Below are 24,371 nucleotides of genomic sequence, written 5' to 3'. Positions count from 1 at the left end.
AAATAAGTCTGGTGACTGTAATGTGTCCATCTTGTTGAAATCGGTTGCCTAGGGTATGTGCTTCAGTTGTACATCAACTATCTGGTCCACATGACATGTCTATGTCTGATCTCCAGCAGCCACTGTGTACATCAGTGGTCCAGTTCTTGTAGCTATTATATTGGGTGTCCACTTGTCTTCTCAGTAATCATGTGCTAAAACTTCCTGTCCAATCTCAAAGCTCTTTGCACCTTCAATTGGCAACTGGCTGAACTGTTTAGACATCCCTGATCCTGGCATCTGGGAGGCCACATACCATTTGGGTGCCTCTATCACACCCACAGAATCTCGCTTCTGTTCCTCTGATTATCGAATCTCCTATCACCAGTGCAGTTCTCCTCACTTCTTTGCTCTTCTGAACTACAGCAACAGATTCAGTGCCAGAGAACCGGTCACTGGCTCCCCCTGTAGGTCATCCTGCTCAACAGTATCTAAAGTGTGATATTTAGTATTGAGGGGAACAGCCACAGAGGTACTAACTGGCTGTGCATTTCCCTTCTTTCTCCTAACAGTCACCCAGTAACCTGTCTCCTGCAATCTTGGGGTGACTACCTCCTTGTAGCTCCTATCTATCACCTCCTTGTTCCTGTATGAACCGAAGGCCATCATGCTGCAGCTCCAGTTCCTTAATGTGTTCTCTGAGGAGCTGCAACTTGGTGCACTTGGTGTACTTTTACTTCCCAGAGGACAAAGAGCGGGAATATAGCATTTAGAAGGAATGGGCAGGAATAAAATTCCCAGATGGAATGGAATTCCTTCCACAGAATAAGCTTGACAGTTGTGGCAGGGCCCGAATACTATCACCTCTTATAAAATTAAATCAAGTGACATAGATGACATCAGGGATTCACTTTCAGATGAGCTCGATGCTCTCTTTGGCTGTCAAAATGTGGAGGAACCAGCACACACCCCCACAGCCACCGGCGCTTCTGTGATTTCAGTTTCAAGTCTGACATGCAAGCAGCCTTCAGGAAGTTGAAATCATGAAAAGCATCTGGCCCAGACAGGGTACTCGGCAAAGTACTAAACACCTGTGCTGATCAAATGAGTGGAGTGTTCTTTGAGGTCTTTAACATCTCTTTTTGGTAGTCTGAGGTACACACGCTTTGATCAGGCTTCAGATGTACTGGTGCCTAAGAAGAACATGGTAATCTGCTCAATGACTATTGTCCAATAGCACTTACATCCACAGTGAAGTATTTTGAGAGGTTGGTGATGAAACCTATCAACTACTGCCTGAGAAGCGACTTGGATCAGCTTCAACAAGTCCACAGCAGATACCATCTCACTGGCTCTTCACTCAATCCTGGGACATCTGGACAGCAGAAGTGCATACTTAGGTTGCTCTTTATCGACTACAGCTCAGCATTCAATACCACCATTCCCTCAAAACTAATCAATAAGCTTCAGGACCTTGCCATCAATACTTCCTTGTGCAATTGGATCCTTGATTTTTTTTCCCACTTGCCGACCCTAGTCATTTGGATAGTTAACAATATCTCCTCCACAATCTCCATCAGTACAGGTGCACCACTGCTCTATACACTTTACACTTATGACTGTGTGGCTAAGCACAGCTCCAATGCCAGATTCAAGTTTGTTGATGACATCACTGTTGTAAGCTGAATCAAAGGTGGTGATGAATTAGCATATCGGAGGGAGATTGAAAATCTATTTGGGAGGTGCCATAACAAAAACTTCTTACTCAATGTCAGCAACACCAAGGAGCTGACTATTGCTTCTGGAGGAAGAAAGCAGAGGTTCATAAACCAGCCCTCAATGGAGGATCAGTGGTGGAGAGAGTCAGCAACTTTAATTTCTCCGTGTTATTATTTCAGAGGATCTGTCTTGGAACCAGCACTTAAGTGCAATTACGAAAAAGCATGGCAGTGCCTCTACTTCCTTACGAGTTAGCATAAATTTAGCAGGATATCTAAAACTTTGACAAGCCTCTATAGATATATAGTGGAGAATATATTGACTGGCTGCTACAGAAACACCAATGCCCCTGAACAGAAAATCTTACAAAAGTAATGGATATAGCCCAGTCCCATCATGGGTAAAGTTGTCCCTAACATTGAGCAGATCTATATGAATCATTGTGGCAAAAATGCAGCATCCATCAGAAAGAAGGTCCAGGAGCCTCAGGACTCACACCACCAGGTTCAGGAACAGTTACTACCGCTCAACCATCAGCCTCTTGAACCAAAGGGGCTTAACTTCACACCCCATAATTGAGATGTTCCCACAACCTATAGACTCACGTTCAGGGACTCTTCATCGAATGATCTTGATATTTATTGCCTATTTATTTTTAATTATTTCTTTCTTTTTGTATCTGCATAGTTTGTTGTTTTTTGCACAATGGTTGAACATCCAGGTTGGTGTGTTTATTAATTGATTATATTACAGATTTATTGAGTATGCCTGCAAGTAAGTGAATCTCAGTGTTGTATATGGTGACAGATATGCACTCTGATAATAAGTTTACTTTGAATATAGTGCCTAGATAGGCACTACTGGAATAGTGCACAAAAAGGGAAGGGCTAGCAATATAATTGCAAGAGCATAATGGAAAGGAATATAGGACCCAGAGAAAAAGGAATTGAAATAATTCTCAGGAGCTGTAAAGGGGTCAATACTATATATATATATATATTTTTTAATTCAGCTGTGCACAATCTAGTGCATTAGATTTATTAGATTTAATTAGGATTTCATTTATCAAGTTGAGTCATAAAATAATTGAAAAATATATGTTCCTTACAAAATTATTTTAACCACTCCTTTCCATTTTTGGGTCCAAAAGTCTGGACTACACACACTGGTTAGGTGGATAAGGAATAAACTTCTCTTTCATTGGGGTCATTATCTCCTCATATGGATTGATATGAACATTTGTACATATTTTGTGGTGGCTTTGGCTAATTTACAACATCAAAAGTTGCTAATATTGAGGAATAAAATTTTTCCAGGACTCCTTACAATTATTCCGTTAGGAAGGATCTCTGCTCAACAGCTTGTCTAAGGGACAGTTCTGAATTTTCTCCACATGCCGGTGTGAGACTGGTTTACATGCTAAAGTCTCCCAGGGGCTCTGCAGCTGAGGACAGCTTTCATGGTGATGGTCTGGTTGTACAAAACGATATATTCATATTGTTTCTAAGTTAAAATTAATATCATCCATTGGTCAATACACAGTGACACGATTTGACAGTCTTTGAAAATGTTTTATTGGTTTGAGAATGTAGTGTCAACATTAATATCTGTATTGCAGTAAATGCTCCTTAGAAATTGCAGCAGATCTCCTCATTCTAAAACAAAATAAACTAAATCCAATGTAACAGCTTCAATTCCCCAACAGAAAACTCTCTCAACAAATCCTCTTACATTTGAGACCTCAACAGGATTAAGAAAGAAAGCTTAGCTCGCTGCCTGAGGTAGAATCTGTTCAGGAAAGCAAAGAACAAAACAAGAACGTACAACATGTGAAAAAGGAATTGTATAAACTACAGTTATGTACATTTGAATCAATCCCGGACTGGTTTCATAGTTCTTGATTCAACCTAATCCTATTGTTGCCATTTTCTATTATTGAAAAATTTAATTTGTCTATGGTAAAAGCACTTCTCATCACTTAACACTTCCAAAATAATTTAGTTTCTCAAATCTAAACATGCCCCAGTCATGTACAGTATCTTCGGTAAGAAGTGCTTGTTATATTTTTAATAGGTAAGAAGAACATAACTGAGTTTCTTTTTAATGAAGCATTCCTTCAGCAGTTAGAAGCATGATTTGCTGCAGGTGCTGCTATCTCTGATACTTCAGGTTGTCAGATGTGAGGAAAGAGATGAGCTCTGATCTTCTGGGGAGGATAAAAGTCCATTCCTTCAGCCTCAAAGCTGAGTAGACCTTTATTTATTTTGTTCATTGACAACTGCAGTGTGGTCAAGCCACCACAACCCATAATAACACTGATGTCCTGCTTAAAGATACATAGAGGGCAAAATACTGCAGATTTCACACGAATTGCCTATCATTGAAAACAGTTTCTTCCTTAATGCTATTTTCACTCATTGATCTCTTCATCATTCCAGACAACTAATTTCCATGTTATCTAAGGGGAAAGAATTATTGTTTGGAATTCCTCCACTTCCCTGTGTGCTCAATTAATTATTAATACTTTAACAGCTCTGTTTCACGAAACAAAGTACAAGTAACCACTTGATAGAATTAAATAAAAACTACTTAAGATAAAAGCTGGAGCATTGTCCAAGTTTAACTCTCAATCAGTGCATTTACTTAAAGTGAGTTTCAAAACCATCAGAGTATACTTAGTGCCCTGATGGCTTGGTTTTTCTAGCAGGCATTGAATTACCTCCTCACTTGCCGAAGATGCATTCCCATGACTTGATTCAACTGTTCTTCGGAGAGGAAGATTTAATCTACACATCATCTGCAATATTCCCTCCTTATCTTTAATTTTGCATTTCAGAGTGTTCCATGAGCAATATGTAACAAAAATAAGCAAATAAGCACGAGAGGTTGAGGCAACATAGTGTACTGGCAAAACCTTCACTGTGTTGGCAACTGACCTATCATTGATCACAGCCAACAAATCCTTGACATTTGTACCAGTACTGAAAAAGGGACTATAATCCAATAGCACAACATTTGGTTTAAAAAAAATGTTTTCTCCAGACTCTGGTAATGCAGGCTCTTCTCTGAGAAGGAGGTGGTGATTGAGTAATTGTGCAGACCACATCAGGGGGTAATACTGGAGTCACAAATAGGTTAGTCCAGGTAAAGATGCTCATTTTCCTATCCTGTATATGGATTATTGAACCAGTTGTGTTTTTAAAACAACTTAACAACTTTGTGGTTACTTCATTTGATGCCAACTTTTTATTTTCAGATACTTGAAGCTGACTTCATGTTCTCAATCGGTTAAAGGGAAGAATGCACTTATGTTCCAGGACATTTTGTCCAGTAACTCAACCACTGTCTAACTATACCCTTCTCTGCTGTGGTTAACATATAGTTTCAAACCAGATCCCTGTGAAGCTAAGCTATTACTTGCTGATGGAATCATAAAACTATGTAGGCTATTCAGCCTGCCAGGTCTGTGCCAGAATGTTGACTGGGAAGCCTTCTAAAGAAAGTAGTACAAGTTGCAAGTCAGAAACAAGTGCAATTTTTACCAATCTTTTTCTCAGCAATGTGTCGTAACAGTGAAGCGTCTCATTATATCTTTTGTAAAAAAAAACGCAAGTTTTTTTGTAACAAGCAGCTGGGCAGGAGTGTGACAGGGGTGCCTTATTGCTGGGATAATAGAGCACTCCGGTTAGCTTTCATTTTCTCCAGCCTCTTCGATAGGTGGCTGTTGCTCATCTCAAGCTCCTCAATTTTATCCAATGCTGAGCGGACCTATGGGAGAAAATAGAATCACTAGATCACCTCAGATTAGCATGTAAACAACTGCTGCCAGCAGAAATAATCATCCAATGAAGTGTCGAACACAACAACAAGCCAAATGTTATTCCTTGATTAGGGACAGCCCTTTCAAACACTTTGTATCATTTGGGTTACCTTATGTACATGGTCCACTTTTCTGGAAAGCTTAGAGCTTTCAATTTCCCTACATTTCCATAACCACTTACTGTATGGAAACATTATCAAATAGCTGACTCACAGTGGGAAAAGTATACGTTTATCTTGAGTGAAGAAGTAGTAAGCTGTATCTATTTCCAGTTAAGACTAATCCTCTATTGGGAGGTGTAAACTAGAGAGAGATTAGATTTAAAAAAAAAACTAAAATTGTTTCAGAGATGAAGGGCTTCAATTACATGAACAGACTGAATAAGTAATGACCTGCCTCCTTGGAATATGTAGACTGACATTTGAATGATGGGTCCAGAAAAAAACAAACAAAAAAATATTCTATTAATGAGATTTAAGAAATAACAGTACAACCTTAAAGTGATTGCTCGAAGAATCAAATACAAATTTGGGAATTAGCAGATAGCTGTGATCTGGAATGCATTTATTTAACTGTGCTACTCAAGAACAAAAAGGATCAATATCCGAAAGCAAAACAAATTGCAGGGCTGCAGGGGAAAAGCTAGAGGTTTGGGCCAAACTGGAATGATGTTATAAAAAGTTGGCACAGGGAGAATGGTCTTCCATTCTAGTAGTTCAATAAACCATCATATAGAAACTTGAGCCACACAAAACGCTGGAGGAACTCAACAAGTCAGGAAGCGTCTATGGAGGGGAATGAACAGGCAAAGTTTTAGACCGAGACTCTTCATCGGGATTGGAAAGGAAGAGGGCAGAAGCCAGAATATTTAAACTTCTTCAGGGTAGATGAAGCTGCAGATGCTGGAAATCTTGAGCAGCACACATAAAATGCTGGAAGTACTTAACAAATCGAGCAGCTATGGAGATCAGTCTTATATACATGAACAGATTATCAAAATTATTGATTTCTCATCTAGTCTAATCTGACCAACAATTTCCTTTAATTTTCTAATTTAAAAGTAACTAATATTTTTTTCACCAGAGGCTATTGACTTTACTTCACTACGGTTTATAGGAACAATATTCAAAGTGTGTATGTCAAACCATATTAAGTCTTGTCTGTACAGTCAATAGGATATTGCATCAACAGGGAGACTCAGATGCTGTGAAGAGATAGAAATGCTCACAAACTTAAATAAAAATATCTTTTTTGACATATAAACCAACTGGACATCAGATATATATGTCTGCATTAACATATTCTATTACTAAGTTCCCTTGGACAATTGCGAAGCCTTCACCTTACCTCTCTTTGGAGTTTGCGCTTCTCAGCTTTGAGTTCATCTTCCACTTTCTCTGCATTTTCTGCTGCAGTCTTATATCGTAAAACTTGGCCTTCAAGTCGAATGATCTGAAATAATTTCCAATCAGACCGTGCAAACACACTCCGAGAAAATATAAAACATTAACTCATTTCATAAGAGGTAAATAGAAAACTTTACATGTAGAAAAAGGGCTGCATGCAAGGGCACTAGTCAATAATTGAAAGTTCACAGTGTGGCAACTAACATCCGTCAGCTAATTTATTATTATGTATATGGTTAGTTGAGGGTGGTATCTTGTCAAAGGTACAAGGAGGGCTCTTTGTTCATCTAAAAATGCAAACAGAATTTTCAACATCCCTGAACCACAGGAAACAGACAAGTGCAAGATCTTGTTTGAAAATCAGAACATGGCATTTCAAAAGTATATCGTGTGGACAAAGGCCTAAATGAAGTGTGACCCATGCAGAAGCAAGGCAAATGCCAACTGAACAAACTGATAGTACTCTTCCAGGACAATTCCTTTACCACAAACCATGGATAATCTAATTGCAAAAAAAAACCCTACAATTTTTGCACCAGGGATCTAGGTAAATTTTTGCATCTCTTATTCAACTTTAATATTTAAATTGAACCACACAAACAGTTTGCAAAAGAAAAGCCCACTAAGATGGAAACTGAATACTCTAACTCCATATACAAGTTTGCAGATGATATCACCACAGCGAGCAGTATCTTGATGAGTTGGAATACAGGAAGGAGATAGAGGACTTAGTGACATGGTGTCATGACAATAATCTTTCTCTGTGTCAGCAAACAAAAGAGCAGGAAAGGGAGGCAGTGCACATGCTCAACAGTGCTGAGGTTGAGAACTTAAGGTTCCTAGAATGAACATCACCAATAGCCTGTCCTGGTCCCATACGTAGATGGCATGACCAAGAAAGCTCAACGATGTCTACTTCCTCAGGTGGCTAAAGAAATTTGGCATCAATCCTCACCAATTTTTATCGATGCATCCTATCTGAATGCATCACAATTTGGTACTGCAACTGGTCTGTATGTGACCACAAGAAACTGCAGGGAATTGTGGACACAACTCAGATCATGGAAACCAGCCTTTCCTCCAAGGACTCTATCTATACTTCTTGCTGCATCAGTAAAGCAACCAGCATAATCAAAAACCTGGACATTCTCTCTTCTCCCCTATTCCATCAGGCAGAAAATACAAAAGGCTGAAAATACACACCACTAGGCTCAAGGACAGCTTCCACCCTGCTGTTACAAATTTATTAAATAGTTCCCTAGCCTGATAAGCCGGTCTCTTGACCTCACAATGTACTTTGTTATGATCTTACACTTCACTGTTTAATTGCTCTGCACTTTCTTTGTGGCTGGTACATTTTATTATCCATTTTTAAAATCTTTTCTACTGTACTTCAATGCACTGTTATACAGGCAATCCGCGGGTTATGTACGAGTTCCGTTCCTGAGTCCGTCTTTAAGTCGGATTTGTATGTAAGTCGGAACAAGTACATCCAGTATTATTTAGCGTCAGTTAGTCAAACATTTGTCTTAGTATATAGTATATATTTTACTTTTCTATGCATATAAAACACTTAAGAAACATATGTATTCCAATAATTAAACCACTGCGTTGCTTAGTAATAATTGTAGCTTTCATTGGGGCAGGGCCTTTCATATACTCCATTATTCTCACTTTATCCATTATCCCTTAAAATTGTTCCAATCATTGATCGTCACCTAATGCTTTTCCAATGACCGATGGCGTTTCACCTCTTTCAAAACGCTTTATTATTTCCACTTTATTTTCAATCGCGATCGCTTCCCATCAATGGAACAGAAACACTGTGGGCGGCTGGTCCCAACCTGGGTCCTAAGGACCACTGCACTGAGACAGGCTAAATGGGACAAGTGGGGGCTGTGCTGGGTTTGGGTATTTGATCCTCCACAATATTCCGCGTGGGTATGTGAGAGAAGCATTTCACTGTATGTCAGTACGTGTGAAAATAATAAACTAATTCTAATTCCACATTTTACGTGGAGTCACTGATACAGAGAACCAAACTGATAAACTAGTTTATTAGTGTCACATGTACTAAAGCACTGTGAACACTATTTCTTGCATATTGTGAGAGTAAAATAAATGGCTGATGAGGATTGAGGATAGAATAGAGTCAACAAGGAAAATGGACATTTTCTCCTCTTCTTTTTCATGCGGGAACACTAAAATTCTTACATGTTGTTCCAGTGCAGTTATTTCCTGTTCAGTCTTGGTGAGTTTAAACTTGTACTCGCTGATTTGTCTGTTGGCATCTCCTTTAAAAAAAAATCCATCAGTTACAATAAGCAAAGGTTTGTCTATTTTGAGAATGAAAGATTTGCAAGTGATCAGGGATCTGGCCTCCAAAATGAGCAGATTTGTAGCTGTATCGTACACACAGAATGAGTCAAACACCAGGATAAAGGTCAGGGTTGGGGTCAGGGTAGGGGGAGACAACACCAAAGAGAGAAAAGCAAATCAAACATGATGGTCAAAGATATTCTGTAGGCTTAGAGTTAAGAGGAACAGAAACATGAAACAGATACTTTATTAGTTTGACCTTTATGTGAGCTGAATTGGGCTGACAAGTTTCCTGAATAACCTCATCAAGTCCTGTCCAACTTCAAAATACAGAGGCCAAAATTTCTGGAGATTATGTGTTTACAAGCCAATGAAAACAGGAAATCGAATTTTGGGCCGGAGAACTTGTCTGACCTGGAGAGGTAACGTGCTTTTCCTGCATGGATACCATTTAAACTACATAACAAGTATAATTTGACTTTGGATAACATCATAATAGCTTGCTTCAAAATGGTTACTGCAATTTCTCACCATTGTGACTTCCATATGATAACATCTTTGCTTTGCAACTAGGGAGAGCTAGGAACATGTGGAGGAGCAATTTGCTTTATAGTCACTCTTTGAGAGGATATGCAAGGATTTTGAAATTGTGCTGCTCAATATAGCATACATAACACACGTAAATGATAACCTGAACAGTCAGCAAAGGTGTGAGACCATTCTGAAAGTAGGCCACATTGAGCAAGAGCTCACTGGAGCACGAGACCTACTATCTAATACCATTATAGGAATCATACATAAACACAGACACACATTAAACAGATGACAGGAATTTGAGGCTTACTTTGCACATCAATCACCTGTACGTCCATTCCGTTTTCCAAGATTGTGTCACTAAACACTGCCTTTTCCACTTTTCCACTCTTGGTTTTCTCATCCAGTTGTGCTTTTAATATTTTAATCTAATGGAAACATTAAAAAAACCCAGAATGAAAACTAAATTCACACCGTTACGTCAGTCCAGGTACAATTTAAAATGCAAGGATTGCATCTGACTCATGCAGCACTCAATTTAGAGAAATAAAAGAAACAATTTATTAGGCATAAGGAGATTAAAGATAGCAGTAGCTAGAATCTGAATAAAGCCTTGTTCTCCCCTTCTCTCAAATTCATCTCCCTGTTTGCCTGCTTCCCTCCCTTTTATTTTCATTCTCCCCTCCAACCCGTTTCTCATCCCCCTTTCAGTCCCTGGCCCCTTCTTTAACTTATTCCCCTTTCCCCAGCTGTCCTCTTCCCATTTTCTGCCCTTCAGCCCCTCCCCTACAGATCCCCACCCAATTTTTCCTCCTCTTATTTCCCATCCTCCAGCTCCTCCCTTACCCACACCCCCCCTTCCAGCCTGTTTCTACTCCAACTTCCTTTCCTCCTGTTCTGCCTCCTTAACTCGTATCCTTCCCTTACTTTATTGTTCTCGCCTCGCCAAAGGTTCTTACCTGTTCTAATAAGGCTTCCTTTTCATCTACAAATGTGTTTACCCTAAAATCTGTGGAAGAGAAAAAAAAAGAAAACTTTATGAATAAATCAGGGTACACAAATACTCATATTTAAATAAACACAAGACAAAAGAGAATGAGGAAATGTTGAAGTTAGTATAAAAAGTTAAATGAGTTATTCACATACCACAAAACACGGCAAGGGTGAGCCCAGGTTTAGTTCAACGTCAGTATGAGTGCTGGAACCTCGGGCTGCATGCAAACAGTCTACTCTTCCATTTTGTTTAGCATGCAAATTCCCTACAGTCAAACAGAACTGGAACACAAAATCTCATTATCCTGGTAATTTGGGGTTACATAAAAGATTATAACACACCAGAGAGAGGGAAGAAGATCAGTGGTAGGGGTGGAGGGAGAGAAAGGGAGAAATAAAAGGCAGAAGGGCAAGACTTTAACAAAAGGAAGATAGATTGTGAGAAGGACTGAATGAACCTGACAGGATGAAAAAGAGCAAGATAGACTCGGAAATTACACAGAGAGTGTAAGGGAAAGGGTGAGGGAGAAGGGGCTGAGGGAATGAGGCAGAGAAGCAGAGAGAGAGTGTGAGAGAGAGAGAGAAATTTGCTCCCTGGCATTATGACATACAATCCAAGCTGCATTCATGCAAAATACCAGCCACACACATGCTTAGTGTTTTCACTGTGCTTGATTTAGATGTTAATACGTAGTATGTAAAAGGGGCTCCTTGGTGTGTTATAATTTTATTATTGCACTGTTGTAATCGACAGGTTATATTTTCCAAAAGGAATTTACAATTATTCATTTTTGAAACTAAGCAATTACTACAGTTAGTGGGAATGAGCTTGTGGAGTGAGAGGATGAATTGTAGGAGAGACAAATGTTACACACAAATTGCAGTAAAACTCTGATAATCTGGCCCCCCTGTTGCTCATGTTTACTTATCAAACCAGAATGTGTGCCTAGGTGTGCAATTAGGGTTGGTCTTTAGAAAATCAGAAACATGAGGAGGTCTGTGGCTAGAGCCAGTTTTGAGTATTTGTACATTTCCTACTCTCGTTAACCTTACAGGGTTTACTGGAAAATTCATTATACTACCGTGTAATATGTAAAAGAAACAGTAATTATTAGTGTGTTCGGGTATTAATGGCTGTCATGTATCAAACTGTGCAGAAAATTGGATAAGCTAGTCTGAGGGTGCCAAATTTTCTCAGTTTTACTGTTTAGGCTTGTCAAATGCACAAAAAAATGATCATCAGAAAAAAAGTGCTGGAATACACATTTCTATCTTTTTCTCACTGGGTGAATTGAGACAAGCATGTAACCTTGCAGATACTCTCAGGAATGTAGACCCATTCTGTGGGGAGTAAGACTATGACTCTCCTTGGGAGTGGGCCAGTGTCTGAGAGTTCGTCATTTTCTCCAGAGTGTAGCCTATCTCAGATCTGGAGTAGGGGTACAGTAATCATGACCTGTATAATAATAGGTACAAGGTTTGTGTGACAGGACACTAACCTATTATAGAGATTTTACCTCAACTACAATGATGGAATAGAAATCTTTACCTATAAATTTTCCTTAAATTAATGAGTTTTATAAAACTGTAATTCTTGTGATGCAGTGATGTGCCAATGGTCCACTGATTCTGACAGTAATGAGATGTGTAAGCATGGCAGGCTTAGATGGTGTGGTAATCAAACCATCCACGTGAGAGCACAGAAGTGGGATGGCAAAGGGGAGGGGGTGGATTGCCCACATCATCACCCTATATTTTCACCTTGATAAAGAGAATTCTACCCTTGACATAGAAAACACTCTTTGAAAGATGAGCAATCTCTTAATTCCCGTAAGGAAATCCATAACATGCTGTATAATTGGAGCAGGCTCGATAGGCCAAATGGTCTATTTCTACTCCTAATTTTGGAGGAATGTAGTGCATTCAACCTGGAGGCATGCGCAGTGCGAAAGCAGATTCTTCCCTTTCAGTATCCTGCTTTTGGTTCAAGTTACTGTTAATTCTGTAATGCCAATTTACTAACTACTCTTCTGAGCAAGGGACCTGTAGCTTAATCAACAGCTCAATCCATTAGCAAGCAGGTTTTCCACTTCTAACATGTCATTACTAGCTAAGCTATTGATAGAATTACACTCTGTGGCCACTTTATTTGGTACCTCCTGTACCTAAAGCGGTGACTGGGTATATGTTTTGTGGTCTCCTGCTACTGCAGCCACCCATTTCAAGATTCAACGTGTTGTGCCATCAGAGATGTTCTTCTGCACACCACTGTTGTAACACATGGTTATTTCAATTATTCTTGACTTTCTGTCAGCTTGAACCAGTCTGGTTATTCCCCTCTGATCTCTCTCATTAACAAAGCACCAAACTGCTGCTCACCGGAAGTTTTTTTTAATTTTTCGCACCATTCTCTGTAAACGCTAGACTTATACATGAAAATCCAGTGGATCAGCAGTTGCTAAGATACTCTAACAATCCCAACTTACACTAACAATTATTCCATGTCAAGGTCACTTGCATCACAGTTCTCCCCCATTCTGATGTTTTGTCTGAACAACAGCTGTACCTCTTGACCATGTCTGCATGCCTTTATGCATTGAGTTGGTGCAACATGATTGGCTGGTTAGATATTTGCATTAACGAGCATGTGTACAGATGTACCTAATAAAGTGGCCACTGAGTGTATACGTCCATTTATAAAAACTGGATCCATAAATGCATGTGTTTGGATTCTTCCAAACTCACTGATATGTACATTTTAGGCCCAAACCTTCTCTCACGTGTAAATGGGCAGCGTCTTATTTGACTTTAGATTGAACAGTTTGAACAAAATGTATAAGTTGTGACCTTTTATTCAGACTCCAGCCATCTCATAACGTCTCACTGATACATGTGCCTATTTAAGGATGGTGAGTGATATTAATACATACAAAAACTGTAACATAACACAGTACACAATAATTTTTCAAGGCTCCAAAAATGTATTAAGGCATAACAGTAACAACTCAAAGTTTTGGATGCAATTTGTGCTTCTTTAATTTTAAGTAGCTGTTTAGGGTTTATTTTGAATTTCACAGCAAACATGCCTTAAAAGTAAGGTGAAGTTTTCCAGGGAATGTCTGAAGAAAGGCAGAGGAATTGCAGGGCACGCATAGGAACAAATCATTACATGCAGTTATTAAGCAGATAGGCTTTTATCATAGAGAACCTCTGTCTAAACCAAGAGCGACTGCACAGAGTTCAGAACAACCCTAACTGATCTTGCTGTCCAGCTATTGTAGAAGTGTGGACAATAATCAGAACCAGAAACCTCAGCTGGTCACTATGCATTAGTTGTTGGTAAGCAAGACCTTTGAGTTTTCTATCTCTAACCTGAGAGTTACTGGATATTGATCAACAAAAGCAACCCTGAATGACTTTCCCTGCCTAATTCTGGCATGTCATGGACAATTGCTGGCACCCATTTTCCGCTGCTCCCTTATAATTGCTCTACATTCAGAAACAGAATCTGGATTTCTCCAGTTTTTATTGTGTATGAAAAGTTCAAATTGATTTTGCATTCAAAACACTTCATTAAGCAGCAAGTATTGCACCATCAAGTAGTAGCCACATGGCAAAGAGAACAGTTGAAGACAGGTTGTCAACTGTGATCTGAGAAAAATGTGCAAGGTTTAGCTTGGCTTGTTCACAAAGAACATGTACATCCCAGAAAGCTTAAGGAACAGGAAAGATGGGCAGTTAGCCAAGGGCTACAGAAGCTGGTGCTGGTGAAGCAGGATTGAGCACAGCTCAGAATATTGTGCAATAATAGCTCAGGGCCAAGTGCAAACTTTATCATAAATGACAAATATACAAATTTATATTAAAATAACAATTCTGATAGTTATTACAGTGTAGTTCTATAGTGCAATCTGCTGACTTGTAACAGATTTCATGAAAGTGAACACTCATCTTTACTTTTGCTTTTTCTCTTACTATCCTTTGCTGTCTCAGGAAGCCCCATTTCTTCTTCTGCTTCTTTCATGTTGCCTTCTGCTCCACTAATGCTGGACATGCCCCTCTGATTCTCACCCTGCTGCTGGTTGCCATGATAGCTGGATTGCCTGGAACTACTGTTCCTACGCTGGCACTTCTGCTCAGCATTCGCTGCATCCTTATTGCAATTAGCACTTAGATTTAGATCCTTACTGGACCCTGCATTCACAATAGGTCTGCGCTCAGTCTCACTTTCAGCAGGTGTCTCTCCCCTTTTCTCTTTACTCCTAGATGCTTCTTCATCTTGTAAAATGACATTCATCTTTTTGTCCCACTCTAACTGATTCCCTTTCTCAGCATCCTCATCTTTGTCTCTGATCTCTTGTTCTTCAGTTTCTCTCTGAGTATCTATTGATTCTTCAGTCCCCATTTTGTTTATCTCACAGCCATGCATCTTTTGTTCTTGGTTGGTCCTAGAATCTCCTTCACCCTTTTCAGGATCCAGTTTTTCATTATCTTGAATTATTTGCTCGGCAACTTGCTCCAGTGCCACTCTACCCATTGCTGGATCCTGTTGTGCAGCTTGCACTAGTTCCTCTTGTCCTTCATTCAGCTCAGGCCTTGCTCTTCCATCCTTTTCTCCAGTATCATTGACAGCACCTTCAGATATTTGGGCATTATCCCCAAATGCTTTATTCCTGCTACTGATATCCAGGATTGGTCTGGTTTCTTCTTCATCCCCAACTTGCAGATTCTCTTGAGATGTTTGCTCTTCAGTTACTCCAGTCTCATTCTCTCTCACCACCTCTTGTTCAGTTTTGCTGTGCGTTACTTCAAGAATACTCTTGGAATCACTCTCTGGTTTGCCTTCACAGATTTCTTCCAAGTTCTTGTTTTGCAATTGATTGATTTTGCAGCTCTCATGAACTTGTCCTTGTAAACTACACTCAGTTTCTTCATCTATGATTTCTTGCAGTTTGTCCTTTTGTATCAAAAGATCAGTGAGCTTTACTTCTTCTGATTCTTCAACTATACAAATCTCATTCTCATTTCCTTGTGTTCTTCCTAGAATGCTCGTGCCATGCTGTTCTTCACTTTTTTGTCCAGAGTTGACTTTATCCTCCCCATTATGTTCAGGATCTTTAAAGTCGTTATTTTCCTCTTCTCTTGGGCTCTTGACATCATCCTCTCCTTCCCTAAATCTTTTGATTTCTTCCCCCTCCTTGCCTCTGGGTCCTACAACTTCATCACCCTCTTTGAGGCTTTTGAACTCTTCCCCTTCCACATCTCTGGGGCCTGTGACTTCATCACCCACCTCTATGGGATTTTCGCTCACAGCCTCTTCTTTAAATTCACCCCCTTCCTCTTCTCTGGGAACTTGGAACTCACTCTCCTCCTCTCCTCTCAAGTCTTTGACCCTATATCTATCTTCACAAGTACTCTCATCTTCTGATAAAATGGGGCCTTTGTCTTCACCTGCATCTTCATCCTTTAGGCCTATGACCATATCCCCATCTTCATTTTTTTCCTTATCAGCTTCTGTCCTGGGATCCTTGACCCTATCGCTCTCCTCTGTGCAGCCCTCAACTTTACTAACATTAGAATCAATGACTACATTGCCCTCTTCACCTCTGGCTTTGTCCTCCCCTCTGAGGCCTTTGATCCCCTCTCCCTCTTTTCTGGAGTCTCCTTCAATATCCTGCATGCCTCTTCCTGGAAGGCTGACTTCATCCCCTTTATCATCTTTGACATTATCTTTGGCACTTTTGGTTTTATCTTCATCTTCACTTCTGCCCTCATCTGTTTCTTCCCTGGACTTTTTGATCTCACACCCCTCTATATTTTCAACTTTATTGTCTTCTTTGGGAATTTTAGTCTCATCCCCCTCCTTTTCTCTGGGATTTATGACCTCATTTTCCTCTTCTCTGAGCCTTTTGACCTCATCCTCTTCTTCACCTTTGGAGGACTTGACCTCATCCTCCTCTTCTCCATTGCCCTTGACCTCACACCCTTCTACACCTCTGACCTCATCACTACTCTCCATGGGACCTGTGACTTCATCTTTCTTCTCTTCAGGTCTGTTGAAACTATCTGGACTAGTGTATTGAAACTCACATACACTTTCCTTAATCTTAAACTCATTGTTAGTATCTCTAGAGGCTTCCATCTCAATTTCTTCTCCTTGGATTTCCAATTTTGCTGCATGCTCTTCTTGACATTTAGTAATATCTTCTTTGGAGCCCTCAGTCTCATAGGGATCAATTATTTGGACAATGTTGTCATTTTTTTCTTTTCCCAGGTCTTTATCCCTACCGTTGGCTATATCCACACCGACACTGGAGCTCCCGACAGCTCTTTCACTTTCATGACCACTGACCTCACCACTCTCCCCACCATCTCCATCATGCAAGATTCCACATGTATTACTTTCTTTGTCAGTACCATGATCAATTCCACAACCTTCAATGACACTCTCTCCATTGTCACTTTCATCCATTCCATGGCCTTTAATTTCCTCTGCAGTGAAGCCTCTGTGCTCTTCTTCATCTTCTCTAAGTTCCCCAGCTTTATCCTCATTTTCCCTGAGCCTCTTACCTTCACCTTCAAATTCTACAGCTTTACTTTCAATCTCAGTTTCTGCCTCGTTTGTTTCCTCATTCAGTGTCATTTTCAGGAGACAGCCATGCTCTAAACTGCCTTCCACTTTCTGTTGCTGCAGCAGTTGTCTGGTTCTATCACATGGCTCTGCATCTGGAATGAGCTCAGCTTCATTTGCCAGCTGTTCTTTCCCTTGTTCCAAATCTTCCATTTCTCTATCCTGCTGACAGACCTCTGTCCTCTCTTTCACTGTCATATCATCCGTCCAATCCTGACCTTCACTATGAATGCATGCATGGTTAACTTCATCTCTGATCACAGGCCTTCCTTCCTCCCTTAGATGGCAAGCAATCTCTTCATTTTCCTCCCACTCCTCTAGGGCTGCTCCTATTATTAAACCACTCCTTACCTCAGCCTCTTCTGCCATTTCCTTTACTTCCTCCAGCTCTTCAGAAACTGTGAATCCACCGACTACAGATTGCTCCTTTCTCTCATCTTCCTCTGCTCCATCCAGCTCATGGAAGCCTTCCCCACTTGATCCAGATAGATCATTCTGATCTGACTGAATTAACAACTGCCCTGCTTCCCCATTATTGATTACAGCACCCTGAACAGCAAATGGGCAGATTTCACTCTCCTGAACTGTTGAATGGAACTCAACATCCCCATTGACTGCCTGCTCCTGTTCTGTCTCTTGCATCATTGCTCCACCTAGATCCCTCTCTTCAACCTGGTAAAAATCAGCAGTTCTTTCTTGTGCCCTTGTCAAGTTTTCCTCTTTCACTTGGACTGACCCTATCTCACCAGAGATGGTCTCATCCTTATCTTGTGACTTTTCCTGCAAATCATGCCCAGACATCTGCTGCTGGAAAATTTGAAGAGACTTTTCTACTACATCTTGCACTATTTCCTGAGTTTTCTCTAAAATCATTTGATAGTCAGCTCCGTTTTCAACATCGTTAGAGTTCTGGTTAGCTTTCTCCTGCAGCTGATTCCCATTCACCCTTGGGTCACTTTCATTACCCTCACTGTAACCATAACTCTGCATTCCTTCTTCAAATCCTGAGGTGTCGCTTATTCCCTCAGGTATCGCTTTACCTCTAGAGTTTTGAGTGTCACTTGGACTTTGCTCTGCACCATCAAGATTAGATGCAGTACATTTTATCTGGTCTGCATTTCCATTATCTCTTACAGTCATTGTTGGTGCATCAGCCTCAGTTAGTTCCTCACAATTCTCAGCTTTGTCCTTTTCTTCCACATTATCCATTAATATTTCCCGATTCCCAGTCTCCTCCATCTGTTCATCAATTCCAGTATTCTGCATGTCTCCTGTTTGCTCAACAGCCTTCAAAATCTCACTCCTCATCTGCAATCCGTGGGTTTCTCCTATAAGGATCATTGAAGAGGTGAAGACATTACGCCTGAGTTAACCCTTCTGAGTTAGGACTTTTCTCTAAAGAGCCGTAATTTGTCAAATATGTGTAGACCTTGAACAAAAAAAAATACACATACTGGAAATCTTAAACTAATATTCTGATGAATGGCTACTGACCTGAAACATAAAATGTATTTCTCTCCCCACAATTGCAACCTGGTCTGCTGAGTATCTGCAGCAGTTTCTGTTTGATTTGTAGTCCCCAGTTCTCCTGGCTTTTGTAAAAACATTGGAGCAAAATTTTCACAGCATCTCTCAAGGGACTTTGATTAAAACTGAGTAATGTCATTGACTGACCCAAAACTTGTTTAACCTCTTATGATGTTGACCATAATTTATGTGTTTTTTAAAATTTCTTTATAAAAGCTTGGCTATCCTTGGGAAAGCCAACATTTATTGTCCAACCCTGACTGCCCTTGAACAGGCAGAGGTGAGCTACCTTCTTGAACCACTGCAGCCATCTTGTGAAGGTACACCTACGATGCTCTTGGGTTGAGAACCTTAGGATTTAAAACTTACCAATGATGAAGGAATGACAATATATTCCCAAGTTGGGATCACAAACAAGAGGAAATCTGTAGCTGCTGGAAATCTAAGAGACACACACAAAATACTGGAGAAGCTCAGCAGGCCGGGCAGCATCCATGGAAAAGAGCAGTTGACATTTCAAGCCAAGACCTTTTATCAGCACTGGCGAGAAAAAGATGAGTCAGAGTAAGAGGTGCGGGGAGGGAAGGAAGAAATACAAGGTAGTAGGTGATAGGTGAAATCAGGAGAGGGGGAGGGGTGAAGTGAAGAGCTGGGAAGTTGATTGGTGGAAGAGAAAGGGCTGGAGGAGGAATCTGAAAGGCCATGGAAGAAAGGAAAAGGGGAGGAGCACCAGAGGGAGGTGATGGGCTGGGTAAGGAGATAAGGTGAGAGAGGGAAATGGGAATAGGGGATGGTGAAGGAGAAGGGGAGCATTAACAGAAGTTCAAGACGTGCCGTCTAGGTAGCCTCCAACTTGATGGCATGAACATCGATTTGTTGAACTTCCAGTTACACTCCTCCCCCACCATTCCCCATTCCCATTTCCCTCTCTTACCATATCTCCTTACCTGCCTATCACCTTACTCTGCTGTTCCTCCCCCTTTTCTTTCTTCCATGGCTTTCTGTCCTCTTCTATCAGATTCACCCTTCTCCGGCCCTTTATCCCTTTTACCAATCAACTTCACAGCTCTTTATTTCACCCCTCCCCCTCTCCCAGTTTCACCTATCATCTGGCACCTTCTATTACTTCCTCCCCTCCCCCATCCTCCTTACTCTAAACTCCTATCTTTTTTTCTCCAGTCCTGATGAAGGGTCTCGGCCCAAAATGTCGACTATACTCTTTTCTATAGATGCTGTCTGGCCTGTTGAGATCCTCCTACATTTTGTGTGTGTTGCTCCAAGTTGGGATGGAATGCTACTTGAAAGAGAACCTGTAGTCACGATGCTCCCTGGGCCATTAACATTCCTGATGATAGAAACTTCAGGTCTGGGACGACGCGTTGTCAGAGTAATTGCAGTGCATTTGCAGAGGTGGACAAAGTAATTGTTTAGGTTAAAAGTTAAAGTCTGTCCCGAGCCTTGTAGGCTCATCAGGCCGGTGCTTATGCCAGTTTCCGTGGCGTGAAGCGACTGAGAGTACGAGATTCCCCCTCCCCCCCGGATAGAATGCCAGTCTATCGCGAGGTTAAATGTTTAGGGTACTGATTGTAATACCAAGTGGGCCACTAAGTCGACTGGCTCTGAGCTACTGGGAACTGTTGACAATGCACTCATCCAGGCAAGTGGATGGCATTCCACCACATTGATTACTCGTGAACAGTGAAAAGGCTTTGAGGTTTCAGAAGCTGAACTATTTGCTGTAGGAAACTCAGCTTCAGACATTGTATTTATGTGCTGCTCATTGTTGACCCCCAGGATATTGATGACAAGGTCTTTGTGATGGTAATTAATGTTAAAGGCATTGAATGTTTAGAGCAGATGGTGGGACTCTGTCTTAGTGAAAATAGTCATTACCTAGCACGCCTGTATCCCAAATGTTGTCAGCCACTTAACCCATATTTGAATGTTGCCTATTGTATTTAAGCATGTGTTTTTTCATTTGCTGAGGAGTTATGAATGATATTGAACATTGACAAATGAGTAAATATCCCCAGTTCTGATCATGTGATGAAAGGAAGGGCAATGATGAAGCAGTAGTTTGGCTTAAAATACTACTCTGAGGAACTCCAGTAGTGATGTCCTGGGTCTGGAAACCTTAACTCCCAATGCCTACAATCATCTCTCTTTGTGTGAGGCATGACTTTGATCACAGGAGTGTTTTGTCTTGGATGATGATTTGCTTTAGTTTTACTATGGTGCCTTGATGTTTTGATTTCATTTTACCTCTGGTGTTCAGCTCTTTCGTTCACGTTTGGACCGAGGCAATGCTGAGCTCTGGAAATGGAGTGGATCTGGTAAATCTTAAATAAGTCCTCAGTGAGTAGGCTATTGTTAAATGTGCTGCTTGTTAGCACTGTTTAAGGCAGTTACATTCATTTCACTGTTGAATAACTGATTGGGTGAAAATAAGCCAGACTGGATTTGTCCTTACTGTAAATGGGACAAACTTGGGTAATTTTCCTTATTACTGAATGGCTATCAGTGTTGTAACTTTCCTGGAAGAGTTTGAACAGAGGTACGAATAATTCTGGATTATGTATCTTCAGTATTTTAGCTGGGATATTCCTATAGCCTCTGGTGTATCCAGTGCTGCCACCAGTTCCTTGATAAGAAATTGGTTATTTTTGGAAAGGATGGCAGGACAATTTAATTTGCTTTGAAAGACACTTACACTTCAGTTTGTGTAAAGAGGGAAATCTTTAACAGATGCAGTAGTCAAAAGGTGGCAACACACGATGATGCTACTCTGTGGAGAATTTACTTAATGTACCTCGCAACAGGCACACTCTAATTCACTGCATTGTTCCTCTCCCACTTCAGACAGTGAAACTTGCCTTAAATTTCCTGTGGAAGAGTTGATATAAATTATAGGATTTCTCCTATTCCCTCTCAGTTGCCTGCACCTTTCAGTGCTGAGACACAACAGAATAATACCCAGTGTCGTGGAATAACCCATAGCACACGGTTGTGCCTACCTTTGTTTAACAGCTTTTCTATTTCATTCTGTAGTTGGGTTCAGACTTAAGCACCCCCCTTTTAATCAATAACACACTCAATCTGAAACCTCCTCAAATGGAGTAAGTGGTAGTTGGCTTCCTTTAAATTTTCCAAAAAGGAGAAAGATTCAAATTGCTACCTTTACTACAGGAAAGGGTTCCAAGGTGGAGTACATCTAACAGTGCACATTCATCTATGCCAGCTGGTTCCAAATTCAACCTTGTTGCAGGTATCCTGTGTCCACTGGCTGAAAGGGAACTTCCTGAGAAGGGCTTTCATCTGCACAGCCAGAACCATGGCTGATGGGTATGAGCTGACAGCACCAATTTACCACAAATGGACATAATTTTAACAATCTCAGAGGGGCTACTAGTGGCATCAAAGATAAAAGTCACTGAACCACCTCTGGACACAAAATCAGTTCAATCTTCACATAAAGAGCTATTGAGATCCGATGGTTCTGGAATGTATATACTGCAGATGTAAATTTTTACGAGCTCAATTAATGTTCCTTAACAGTTCCATAATCCCAATTAAACATATTTGTTCTGTGATCCAATTTGGCACATTTCCCATTTATTCTTTTGTTGTTCTTTCCTTCTTTATCCAGAGGTCAGTTCAAAAGCTGAGTTAAGTAACACACACCCCCAACTTGAGTCTCCTGCACTTACCTAGTGAGTTGTCACTGGAGCTCGGTTGCTGGGCTTCAGCTTGAGGCCTTGTCTGACTACTCTCACTGTGTGCACTGCCTTCTTTGCCAATGTGCTCAGCTTCTCCATTTGTCATCAACCCATGTGCCTGGGACAGAGAATGAACAAGTTACAGGGTGGAAGTGGTCCTAAACTCTTGCCAAGCTCCTACACACGTGCACAGGAGCAATGCTGAGCTCAACTGCTCATTTAGCTCTCTAGGGAGGCTTCAAGTGGCTAACCAAAGTAGCCTCCTGAGCCCTGGTCTGCACTGAACTTTCTGATATAACTTGATGCCATTGGAGTGACATGAAAGATGATTGCAGCTCCTGGGCACGTGGGTATCAAATATGTACAGGAGTAGTGTGTTCATCCTTCCCTACCACTGATAGATTTAGTGCAATACCCACCATCCCCCCATATCTTACAAGCTTTCTTGTGTTCTTCTCAATTTTAACTAAATGTCTAACCTGATATATCTCCTTCCAAAGATGTAGACTGACCTGCTGACTATTTTCAGCATTTTCTGTTTTTGTTTTAGATTCTGAACATCTGCAGTTGTTTTGATTTTTATTTGACCCTCACCATCCTTGTTTAAGCAGAGGTTCACATTCAATTAATGTGTACAGAAACTGATCTGAGAATCATTGCAGGCTCGATGCAAAGCAAAGACAGCTGGACAGAAAGATGGCCTTGGTCATAAAATATATGTTTTGCTCAGATGTGTCTTGTCTCAGAGTTCACTGCTTCATATACACTCAGCGGCTACTTTATTAAGAACATTTGTACAGATGGTCATTAATGCAAATATCTGATCAGCCAATCATGCGGCAGCAATTCAATGCATAAAAGCACGCAGAAACTGTCAAGAGGTTCAGTTTTTGTTCAGACTAAATGTTAGAATGGGGGAGAAACGTGATCCAAGTGATTTTGACTTGTTGGTACCACACGGGTGTTTTGAATATCTCAAACTCCTGATCTCTTGGGATTTTCACACAACAGGCTCCAGAGTTTACAGAGAATGGTGAGAAAAACAAAAAAAAAAATCCAGTGAACGGCAGATCTGTGGGTGAGAACGCCTTTTAATAAGAGGGGAATGGCTGGAGTGGATCAAGCTAACAGGAAGGTAGAGTAACTCAAATAACCACGCGTTACAACAGTGGTGTGCAGTAGAGCATCTTTGAATGTACAACACACCGACCCTTGAAGTGGATGGGCTACAGCAGCAGAAACCACTGCTCAGTACCCTCTTTATTAGGTAGAGGAGGTTCCTGAATGTAATTTGATCTGCTGATCAAGTGGGATGAATGTGTTGCTGGTGCAGCGAGGAGGACTTTAGGAACTTGGATCATTGGAATTGCCTCTGAGGCAATTGAACCTTGCAGCGTGGGACCCAAGACTCCTGCAGCTTCCACCAGCAGCGGCAAGGGGGAGACTGGTGAAACGCAGGCAGACGATTCTGAACACCCATTCGTTTATTGCTCTCATCCTCATCGATTTTAACCTTGCTCGATACTTTAATCAGCAAGGAATAATGAAGCCAACCATATGTTAGTCATCAATGCAGCATGCACCCACCAGAGCTGGCCATAGCTGTAGTCCAGCTGAATCCCCTTGAGATCACAGAAGTGCCAGATCATCAGTCAGCTCAAAGATCCATAAAAGGGAAACTACAGGCTGCAACTGGTTGCAGTTCAGAAGAAGTATATTTAGAAAAG

At 40.8% G+C, this 24,371-nt stretch overlaps 1 protein-coding gene across 1 annotated transcript in view; it reads right to left on the bottom strand.

Moving 5' to 3' along the window:
- Positions 1-5,217: 5,217 nt before the first annotated feature.
- The window catches only part of LOC132392123 (trichohyalin-like), a 130,033-nt gene continuing 110,879 nt past the window's right edge, over positions 5,218-24,371 (bottom strand). Inside the window, exons 12-18 of the mRNA XM_059965972.1 lie at positions 22,636-22,762; positions 14,704-18,729; positions 10,737-10,786; positions 10,088-10,205; positions 9,139-9,218; positions 6,866-6,970; positions 5,218-5,466 (exon numbers count right to left, since the gene is read on the bottom strand). Coding sequence (XP_059821955.1) covers positions 5,356-5,466; positions 6,866-6,970; positions 9,139-9,218; positions 10,088-10,205; positions 10,737-10,786; positions 14,704-18,729; positions 22,636-22,762 — 4,617 coding nt within the window. The 3' untranslated portion in view covers positions 5,218-5,355. The remainder of the gene's footprint in view (positions 5,467-6,865; positions 6,971-9,138; positions 9,219-10,087; positions 10,206-10,736; positions 10,787-14,703; positions 18,730-22,635; positions 22,763-24,371) is intronic.

This window comes from Hypanus sabinus, chromosome 4 (genome assembly GCF_030144855.1).
Source record: "Hypanus sabinus isolate sHypSab1 chromosome 4, sHypSab1.hap1, whole genome shotgun sequence".
NCBI lineage: Eukaryota > Metazoa > Chordata > Chondrichthyes > Myliobatiformes > Dasyatidae > Hypanus > Hypanus sabinus.
Note: the sequence above shows the minus strand (reverse complement) of the source record. Positions and strands in the feature narration are given on the sequence as shown.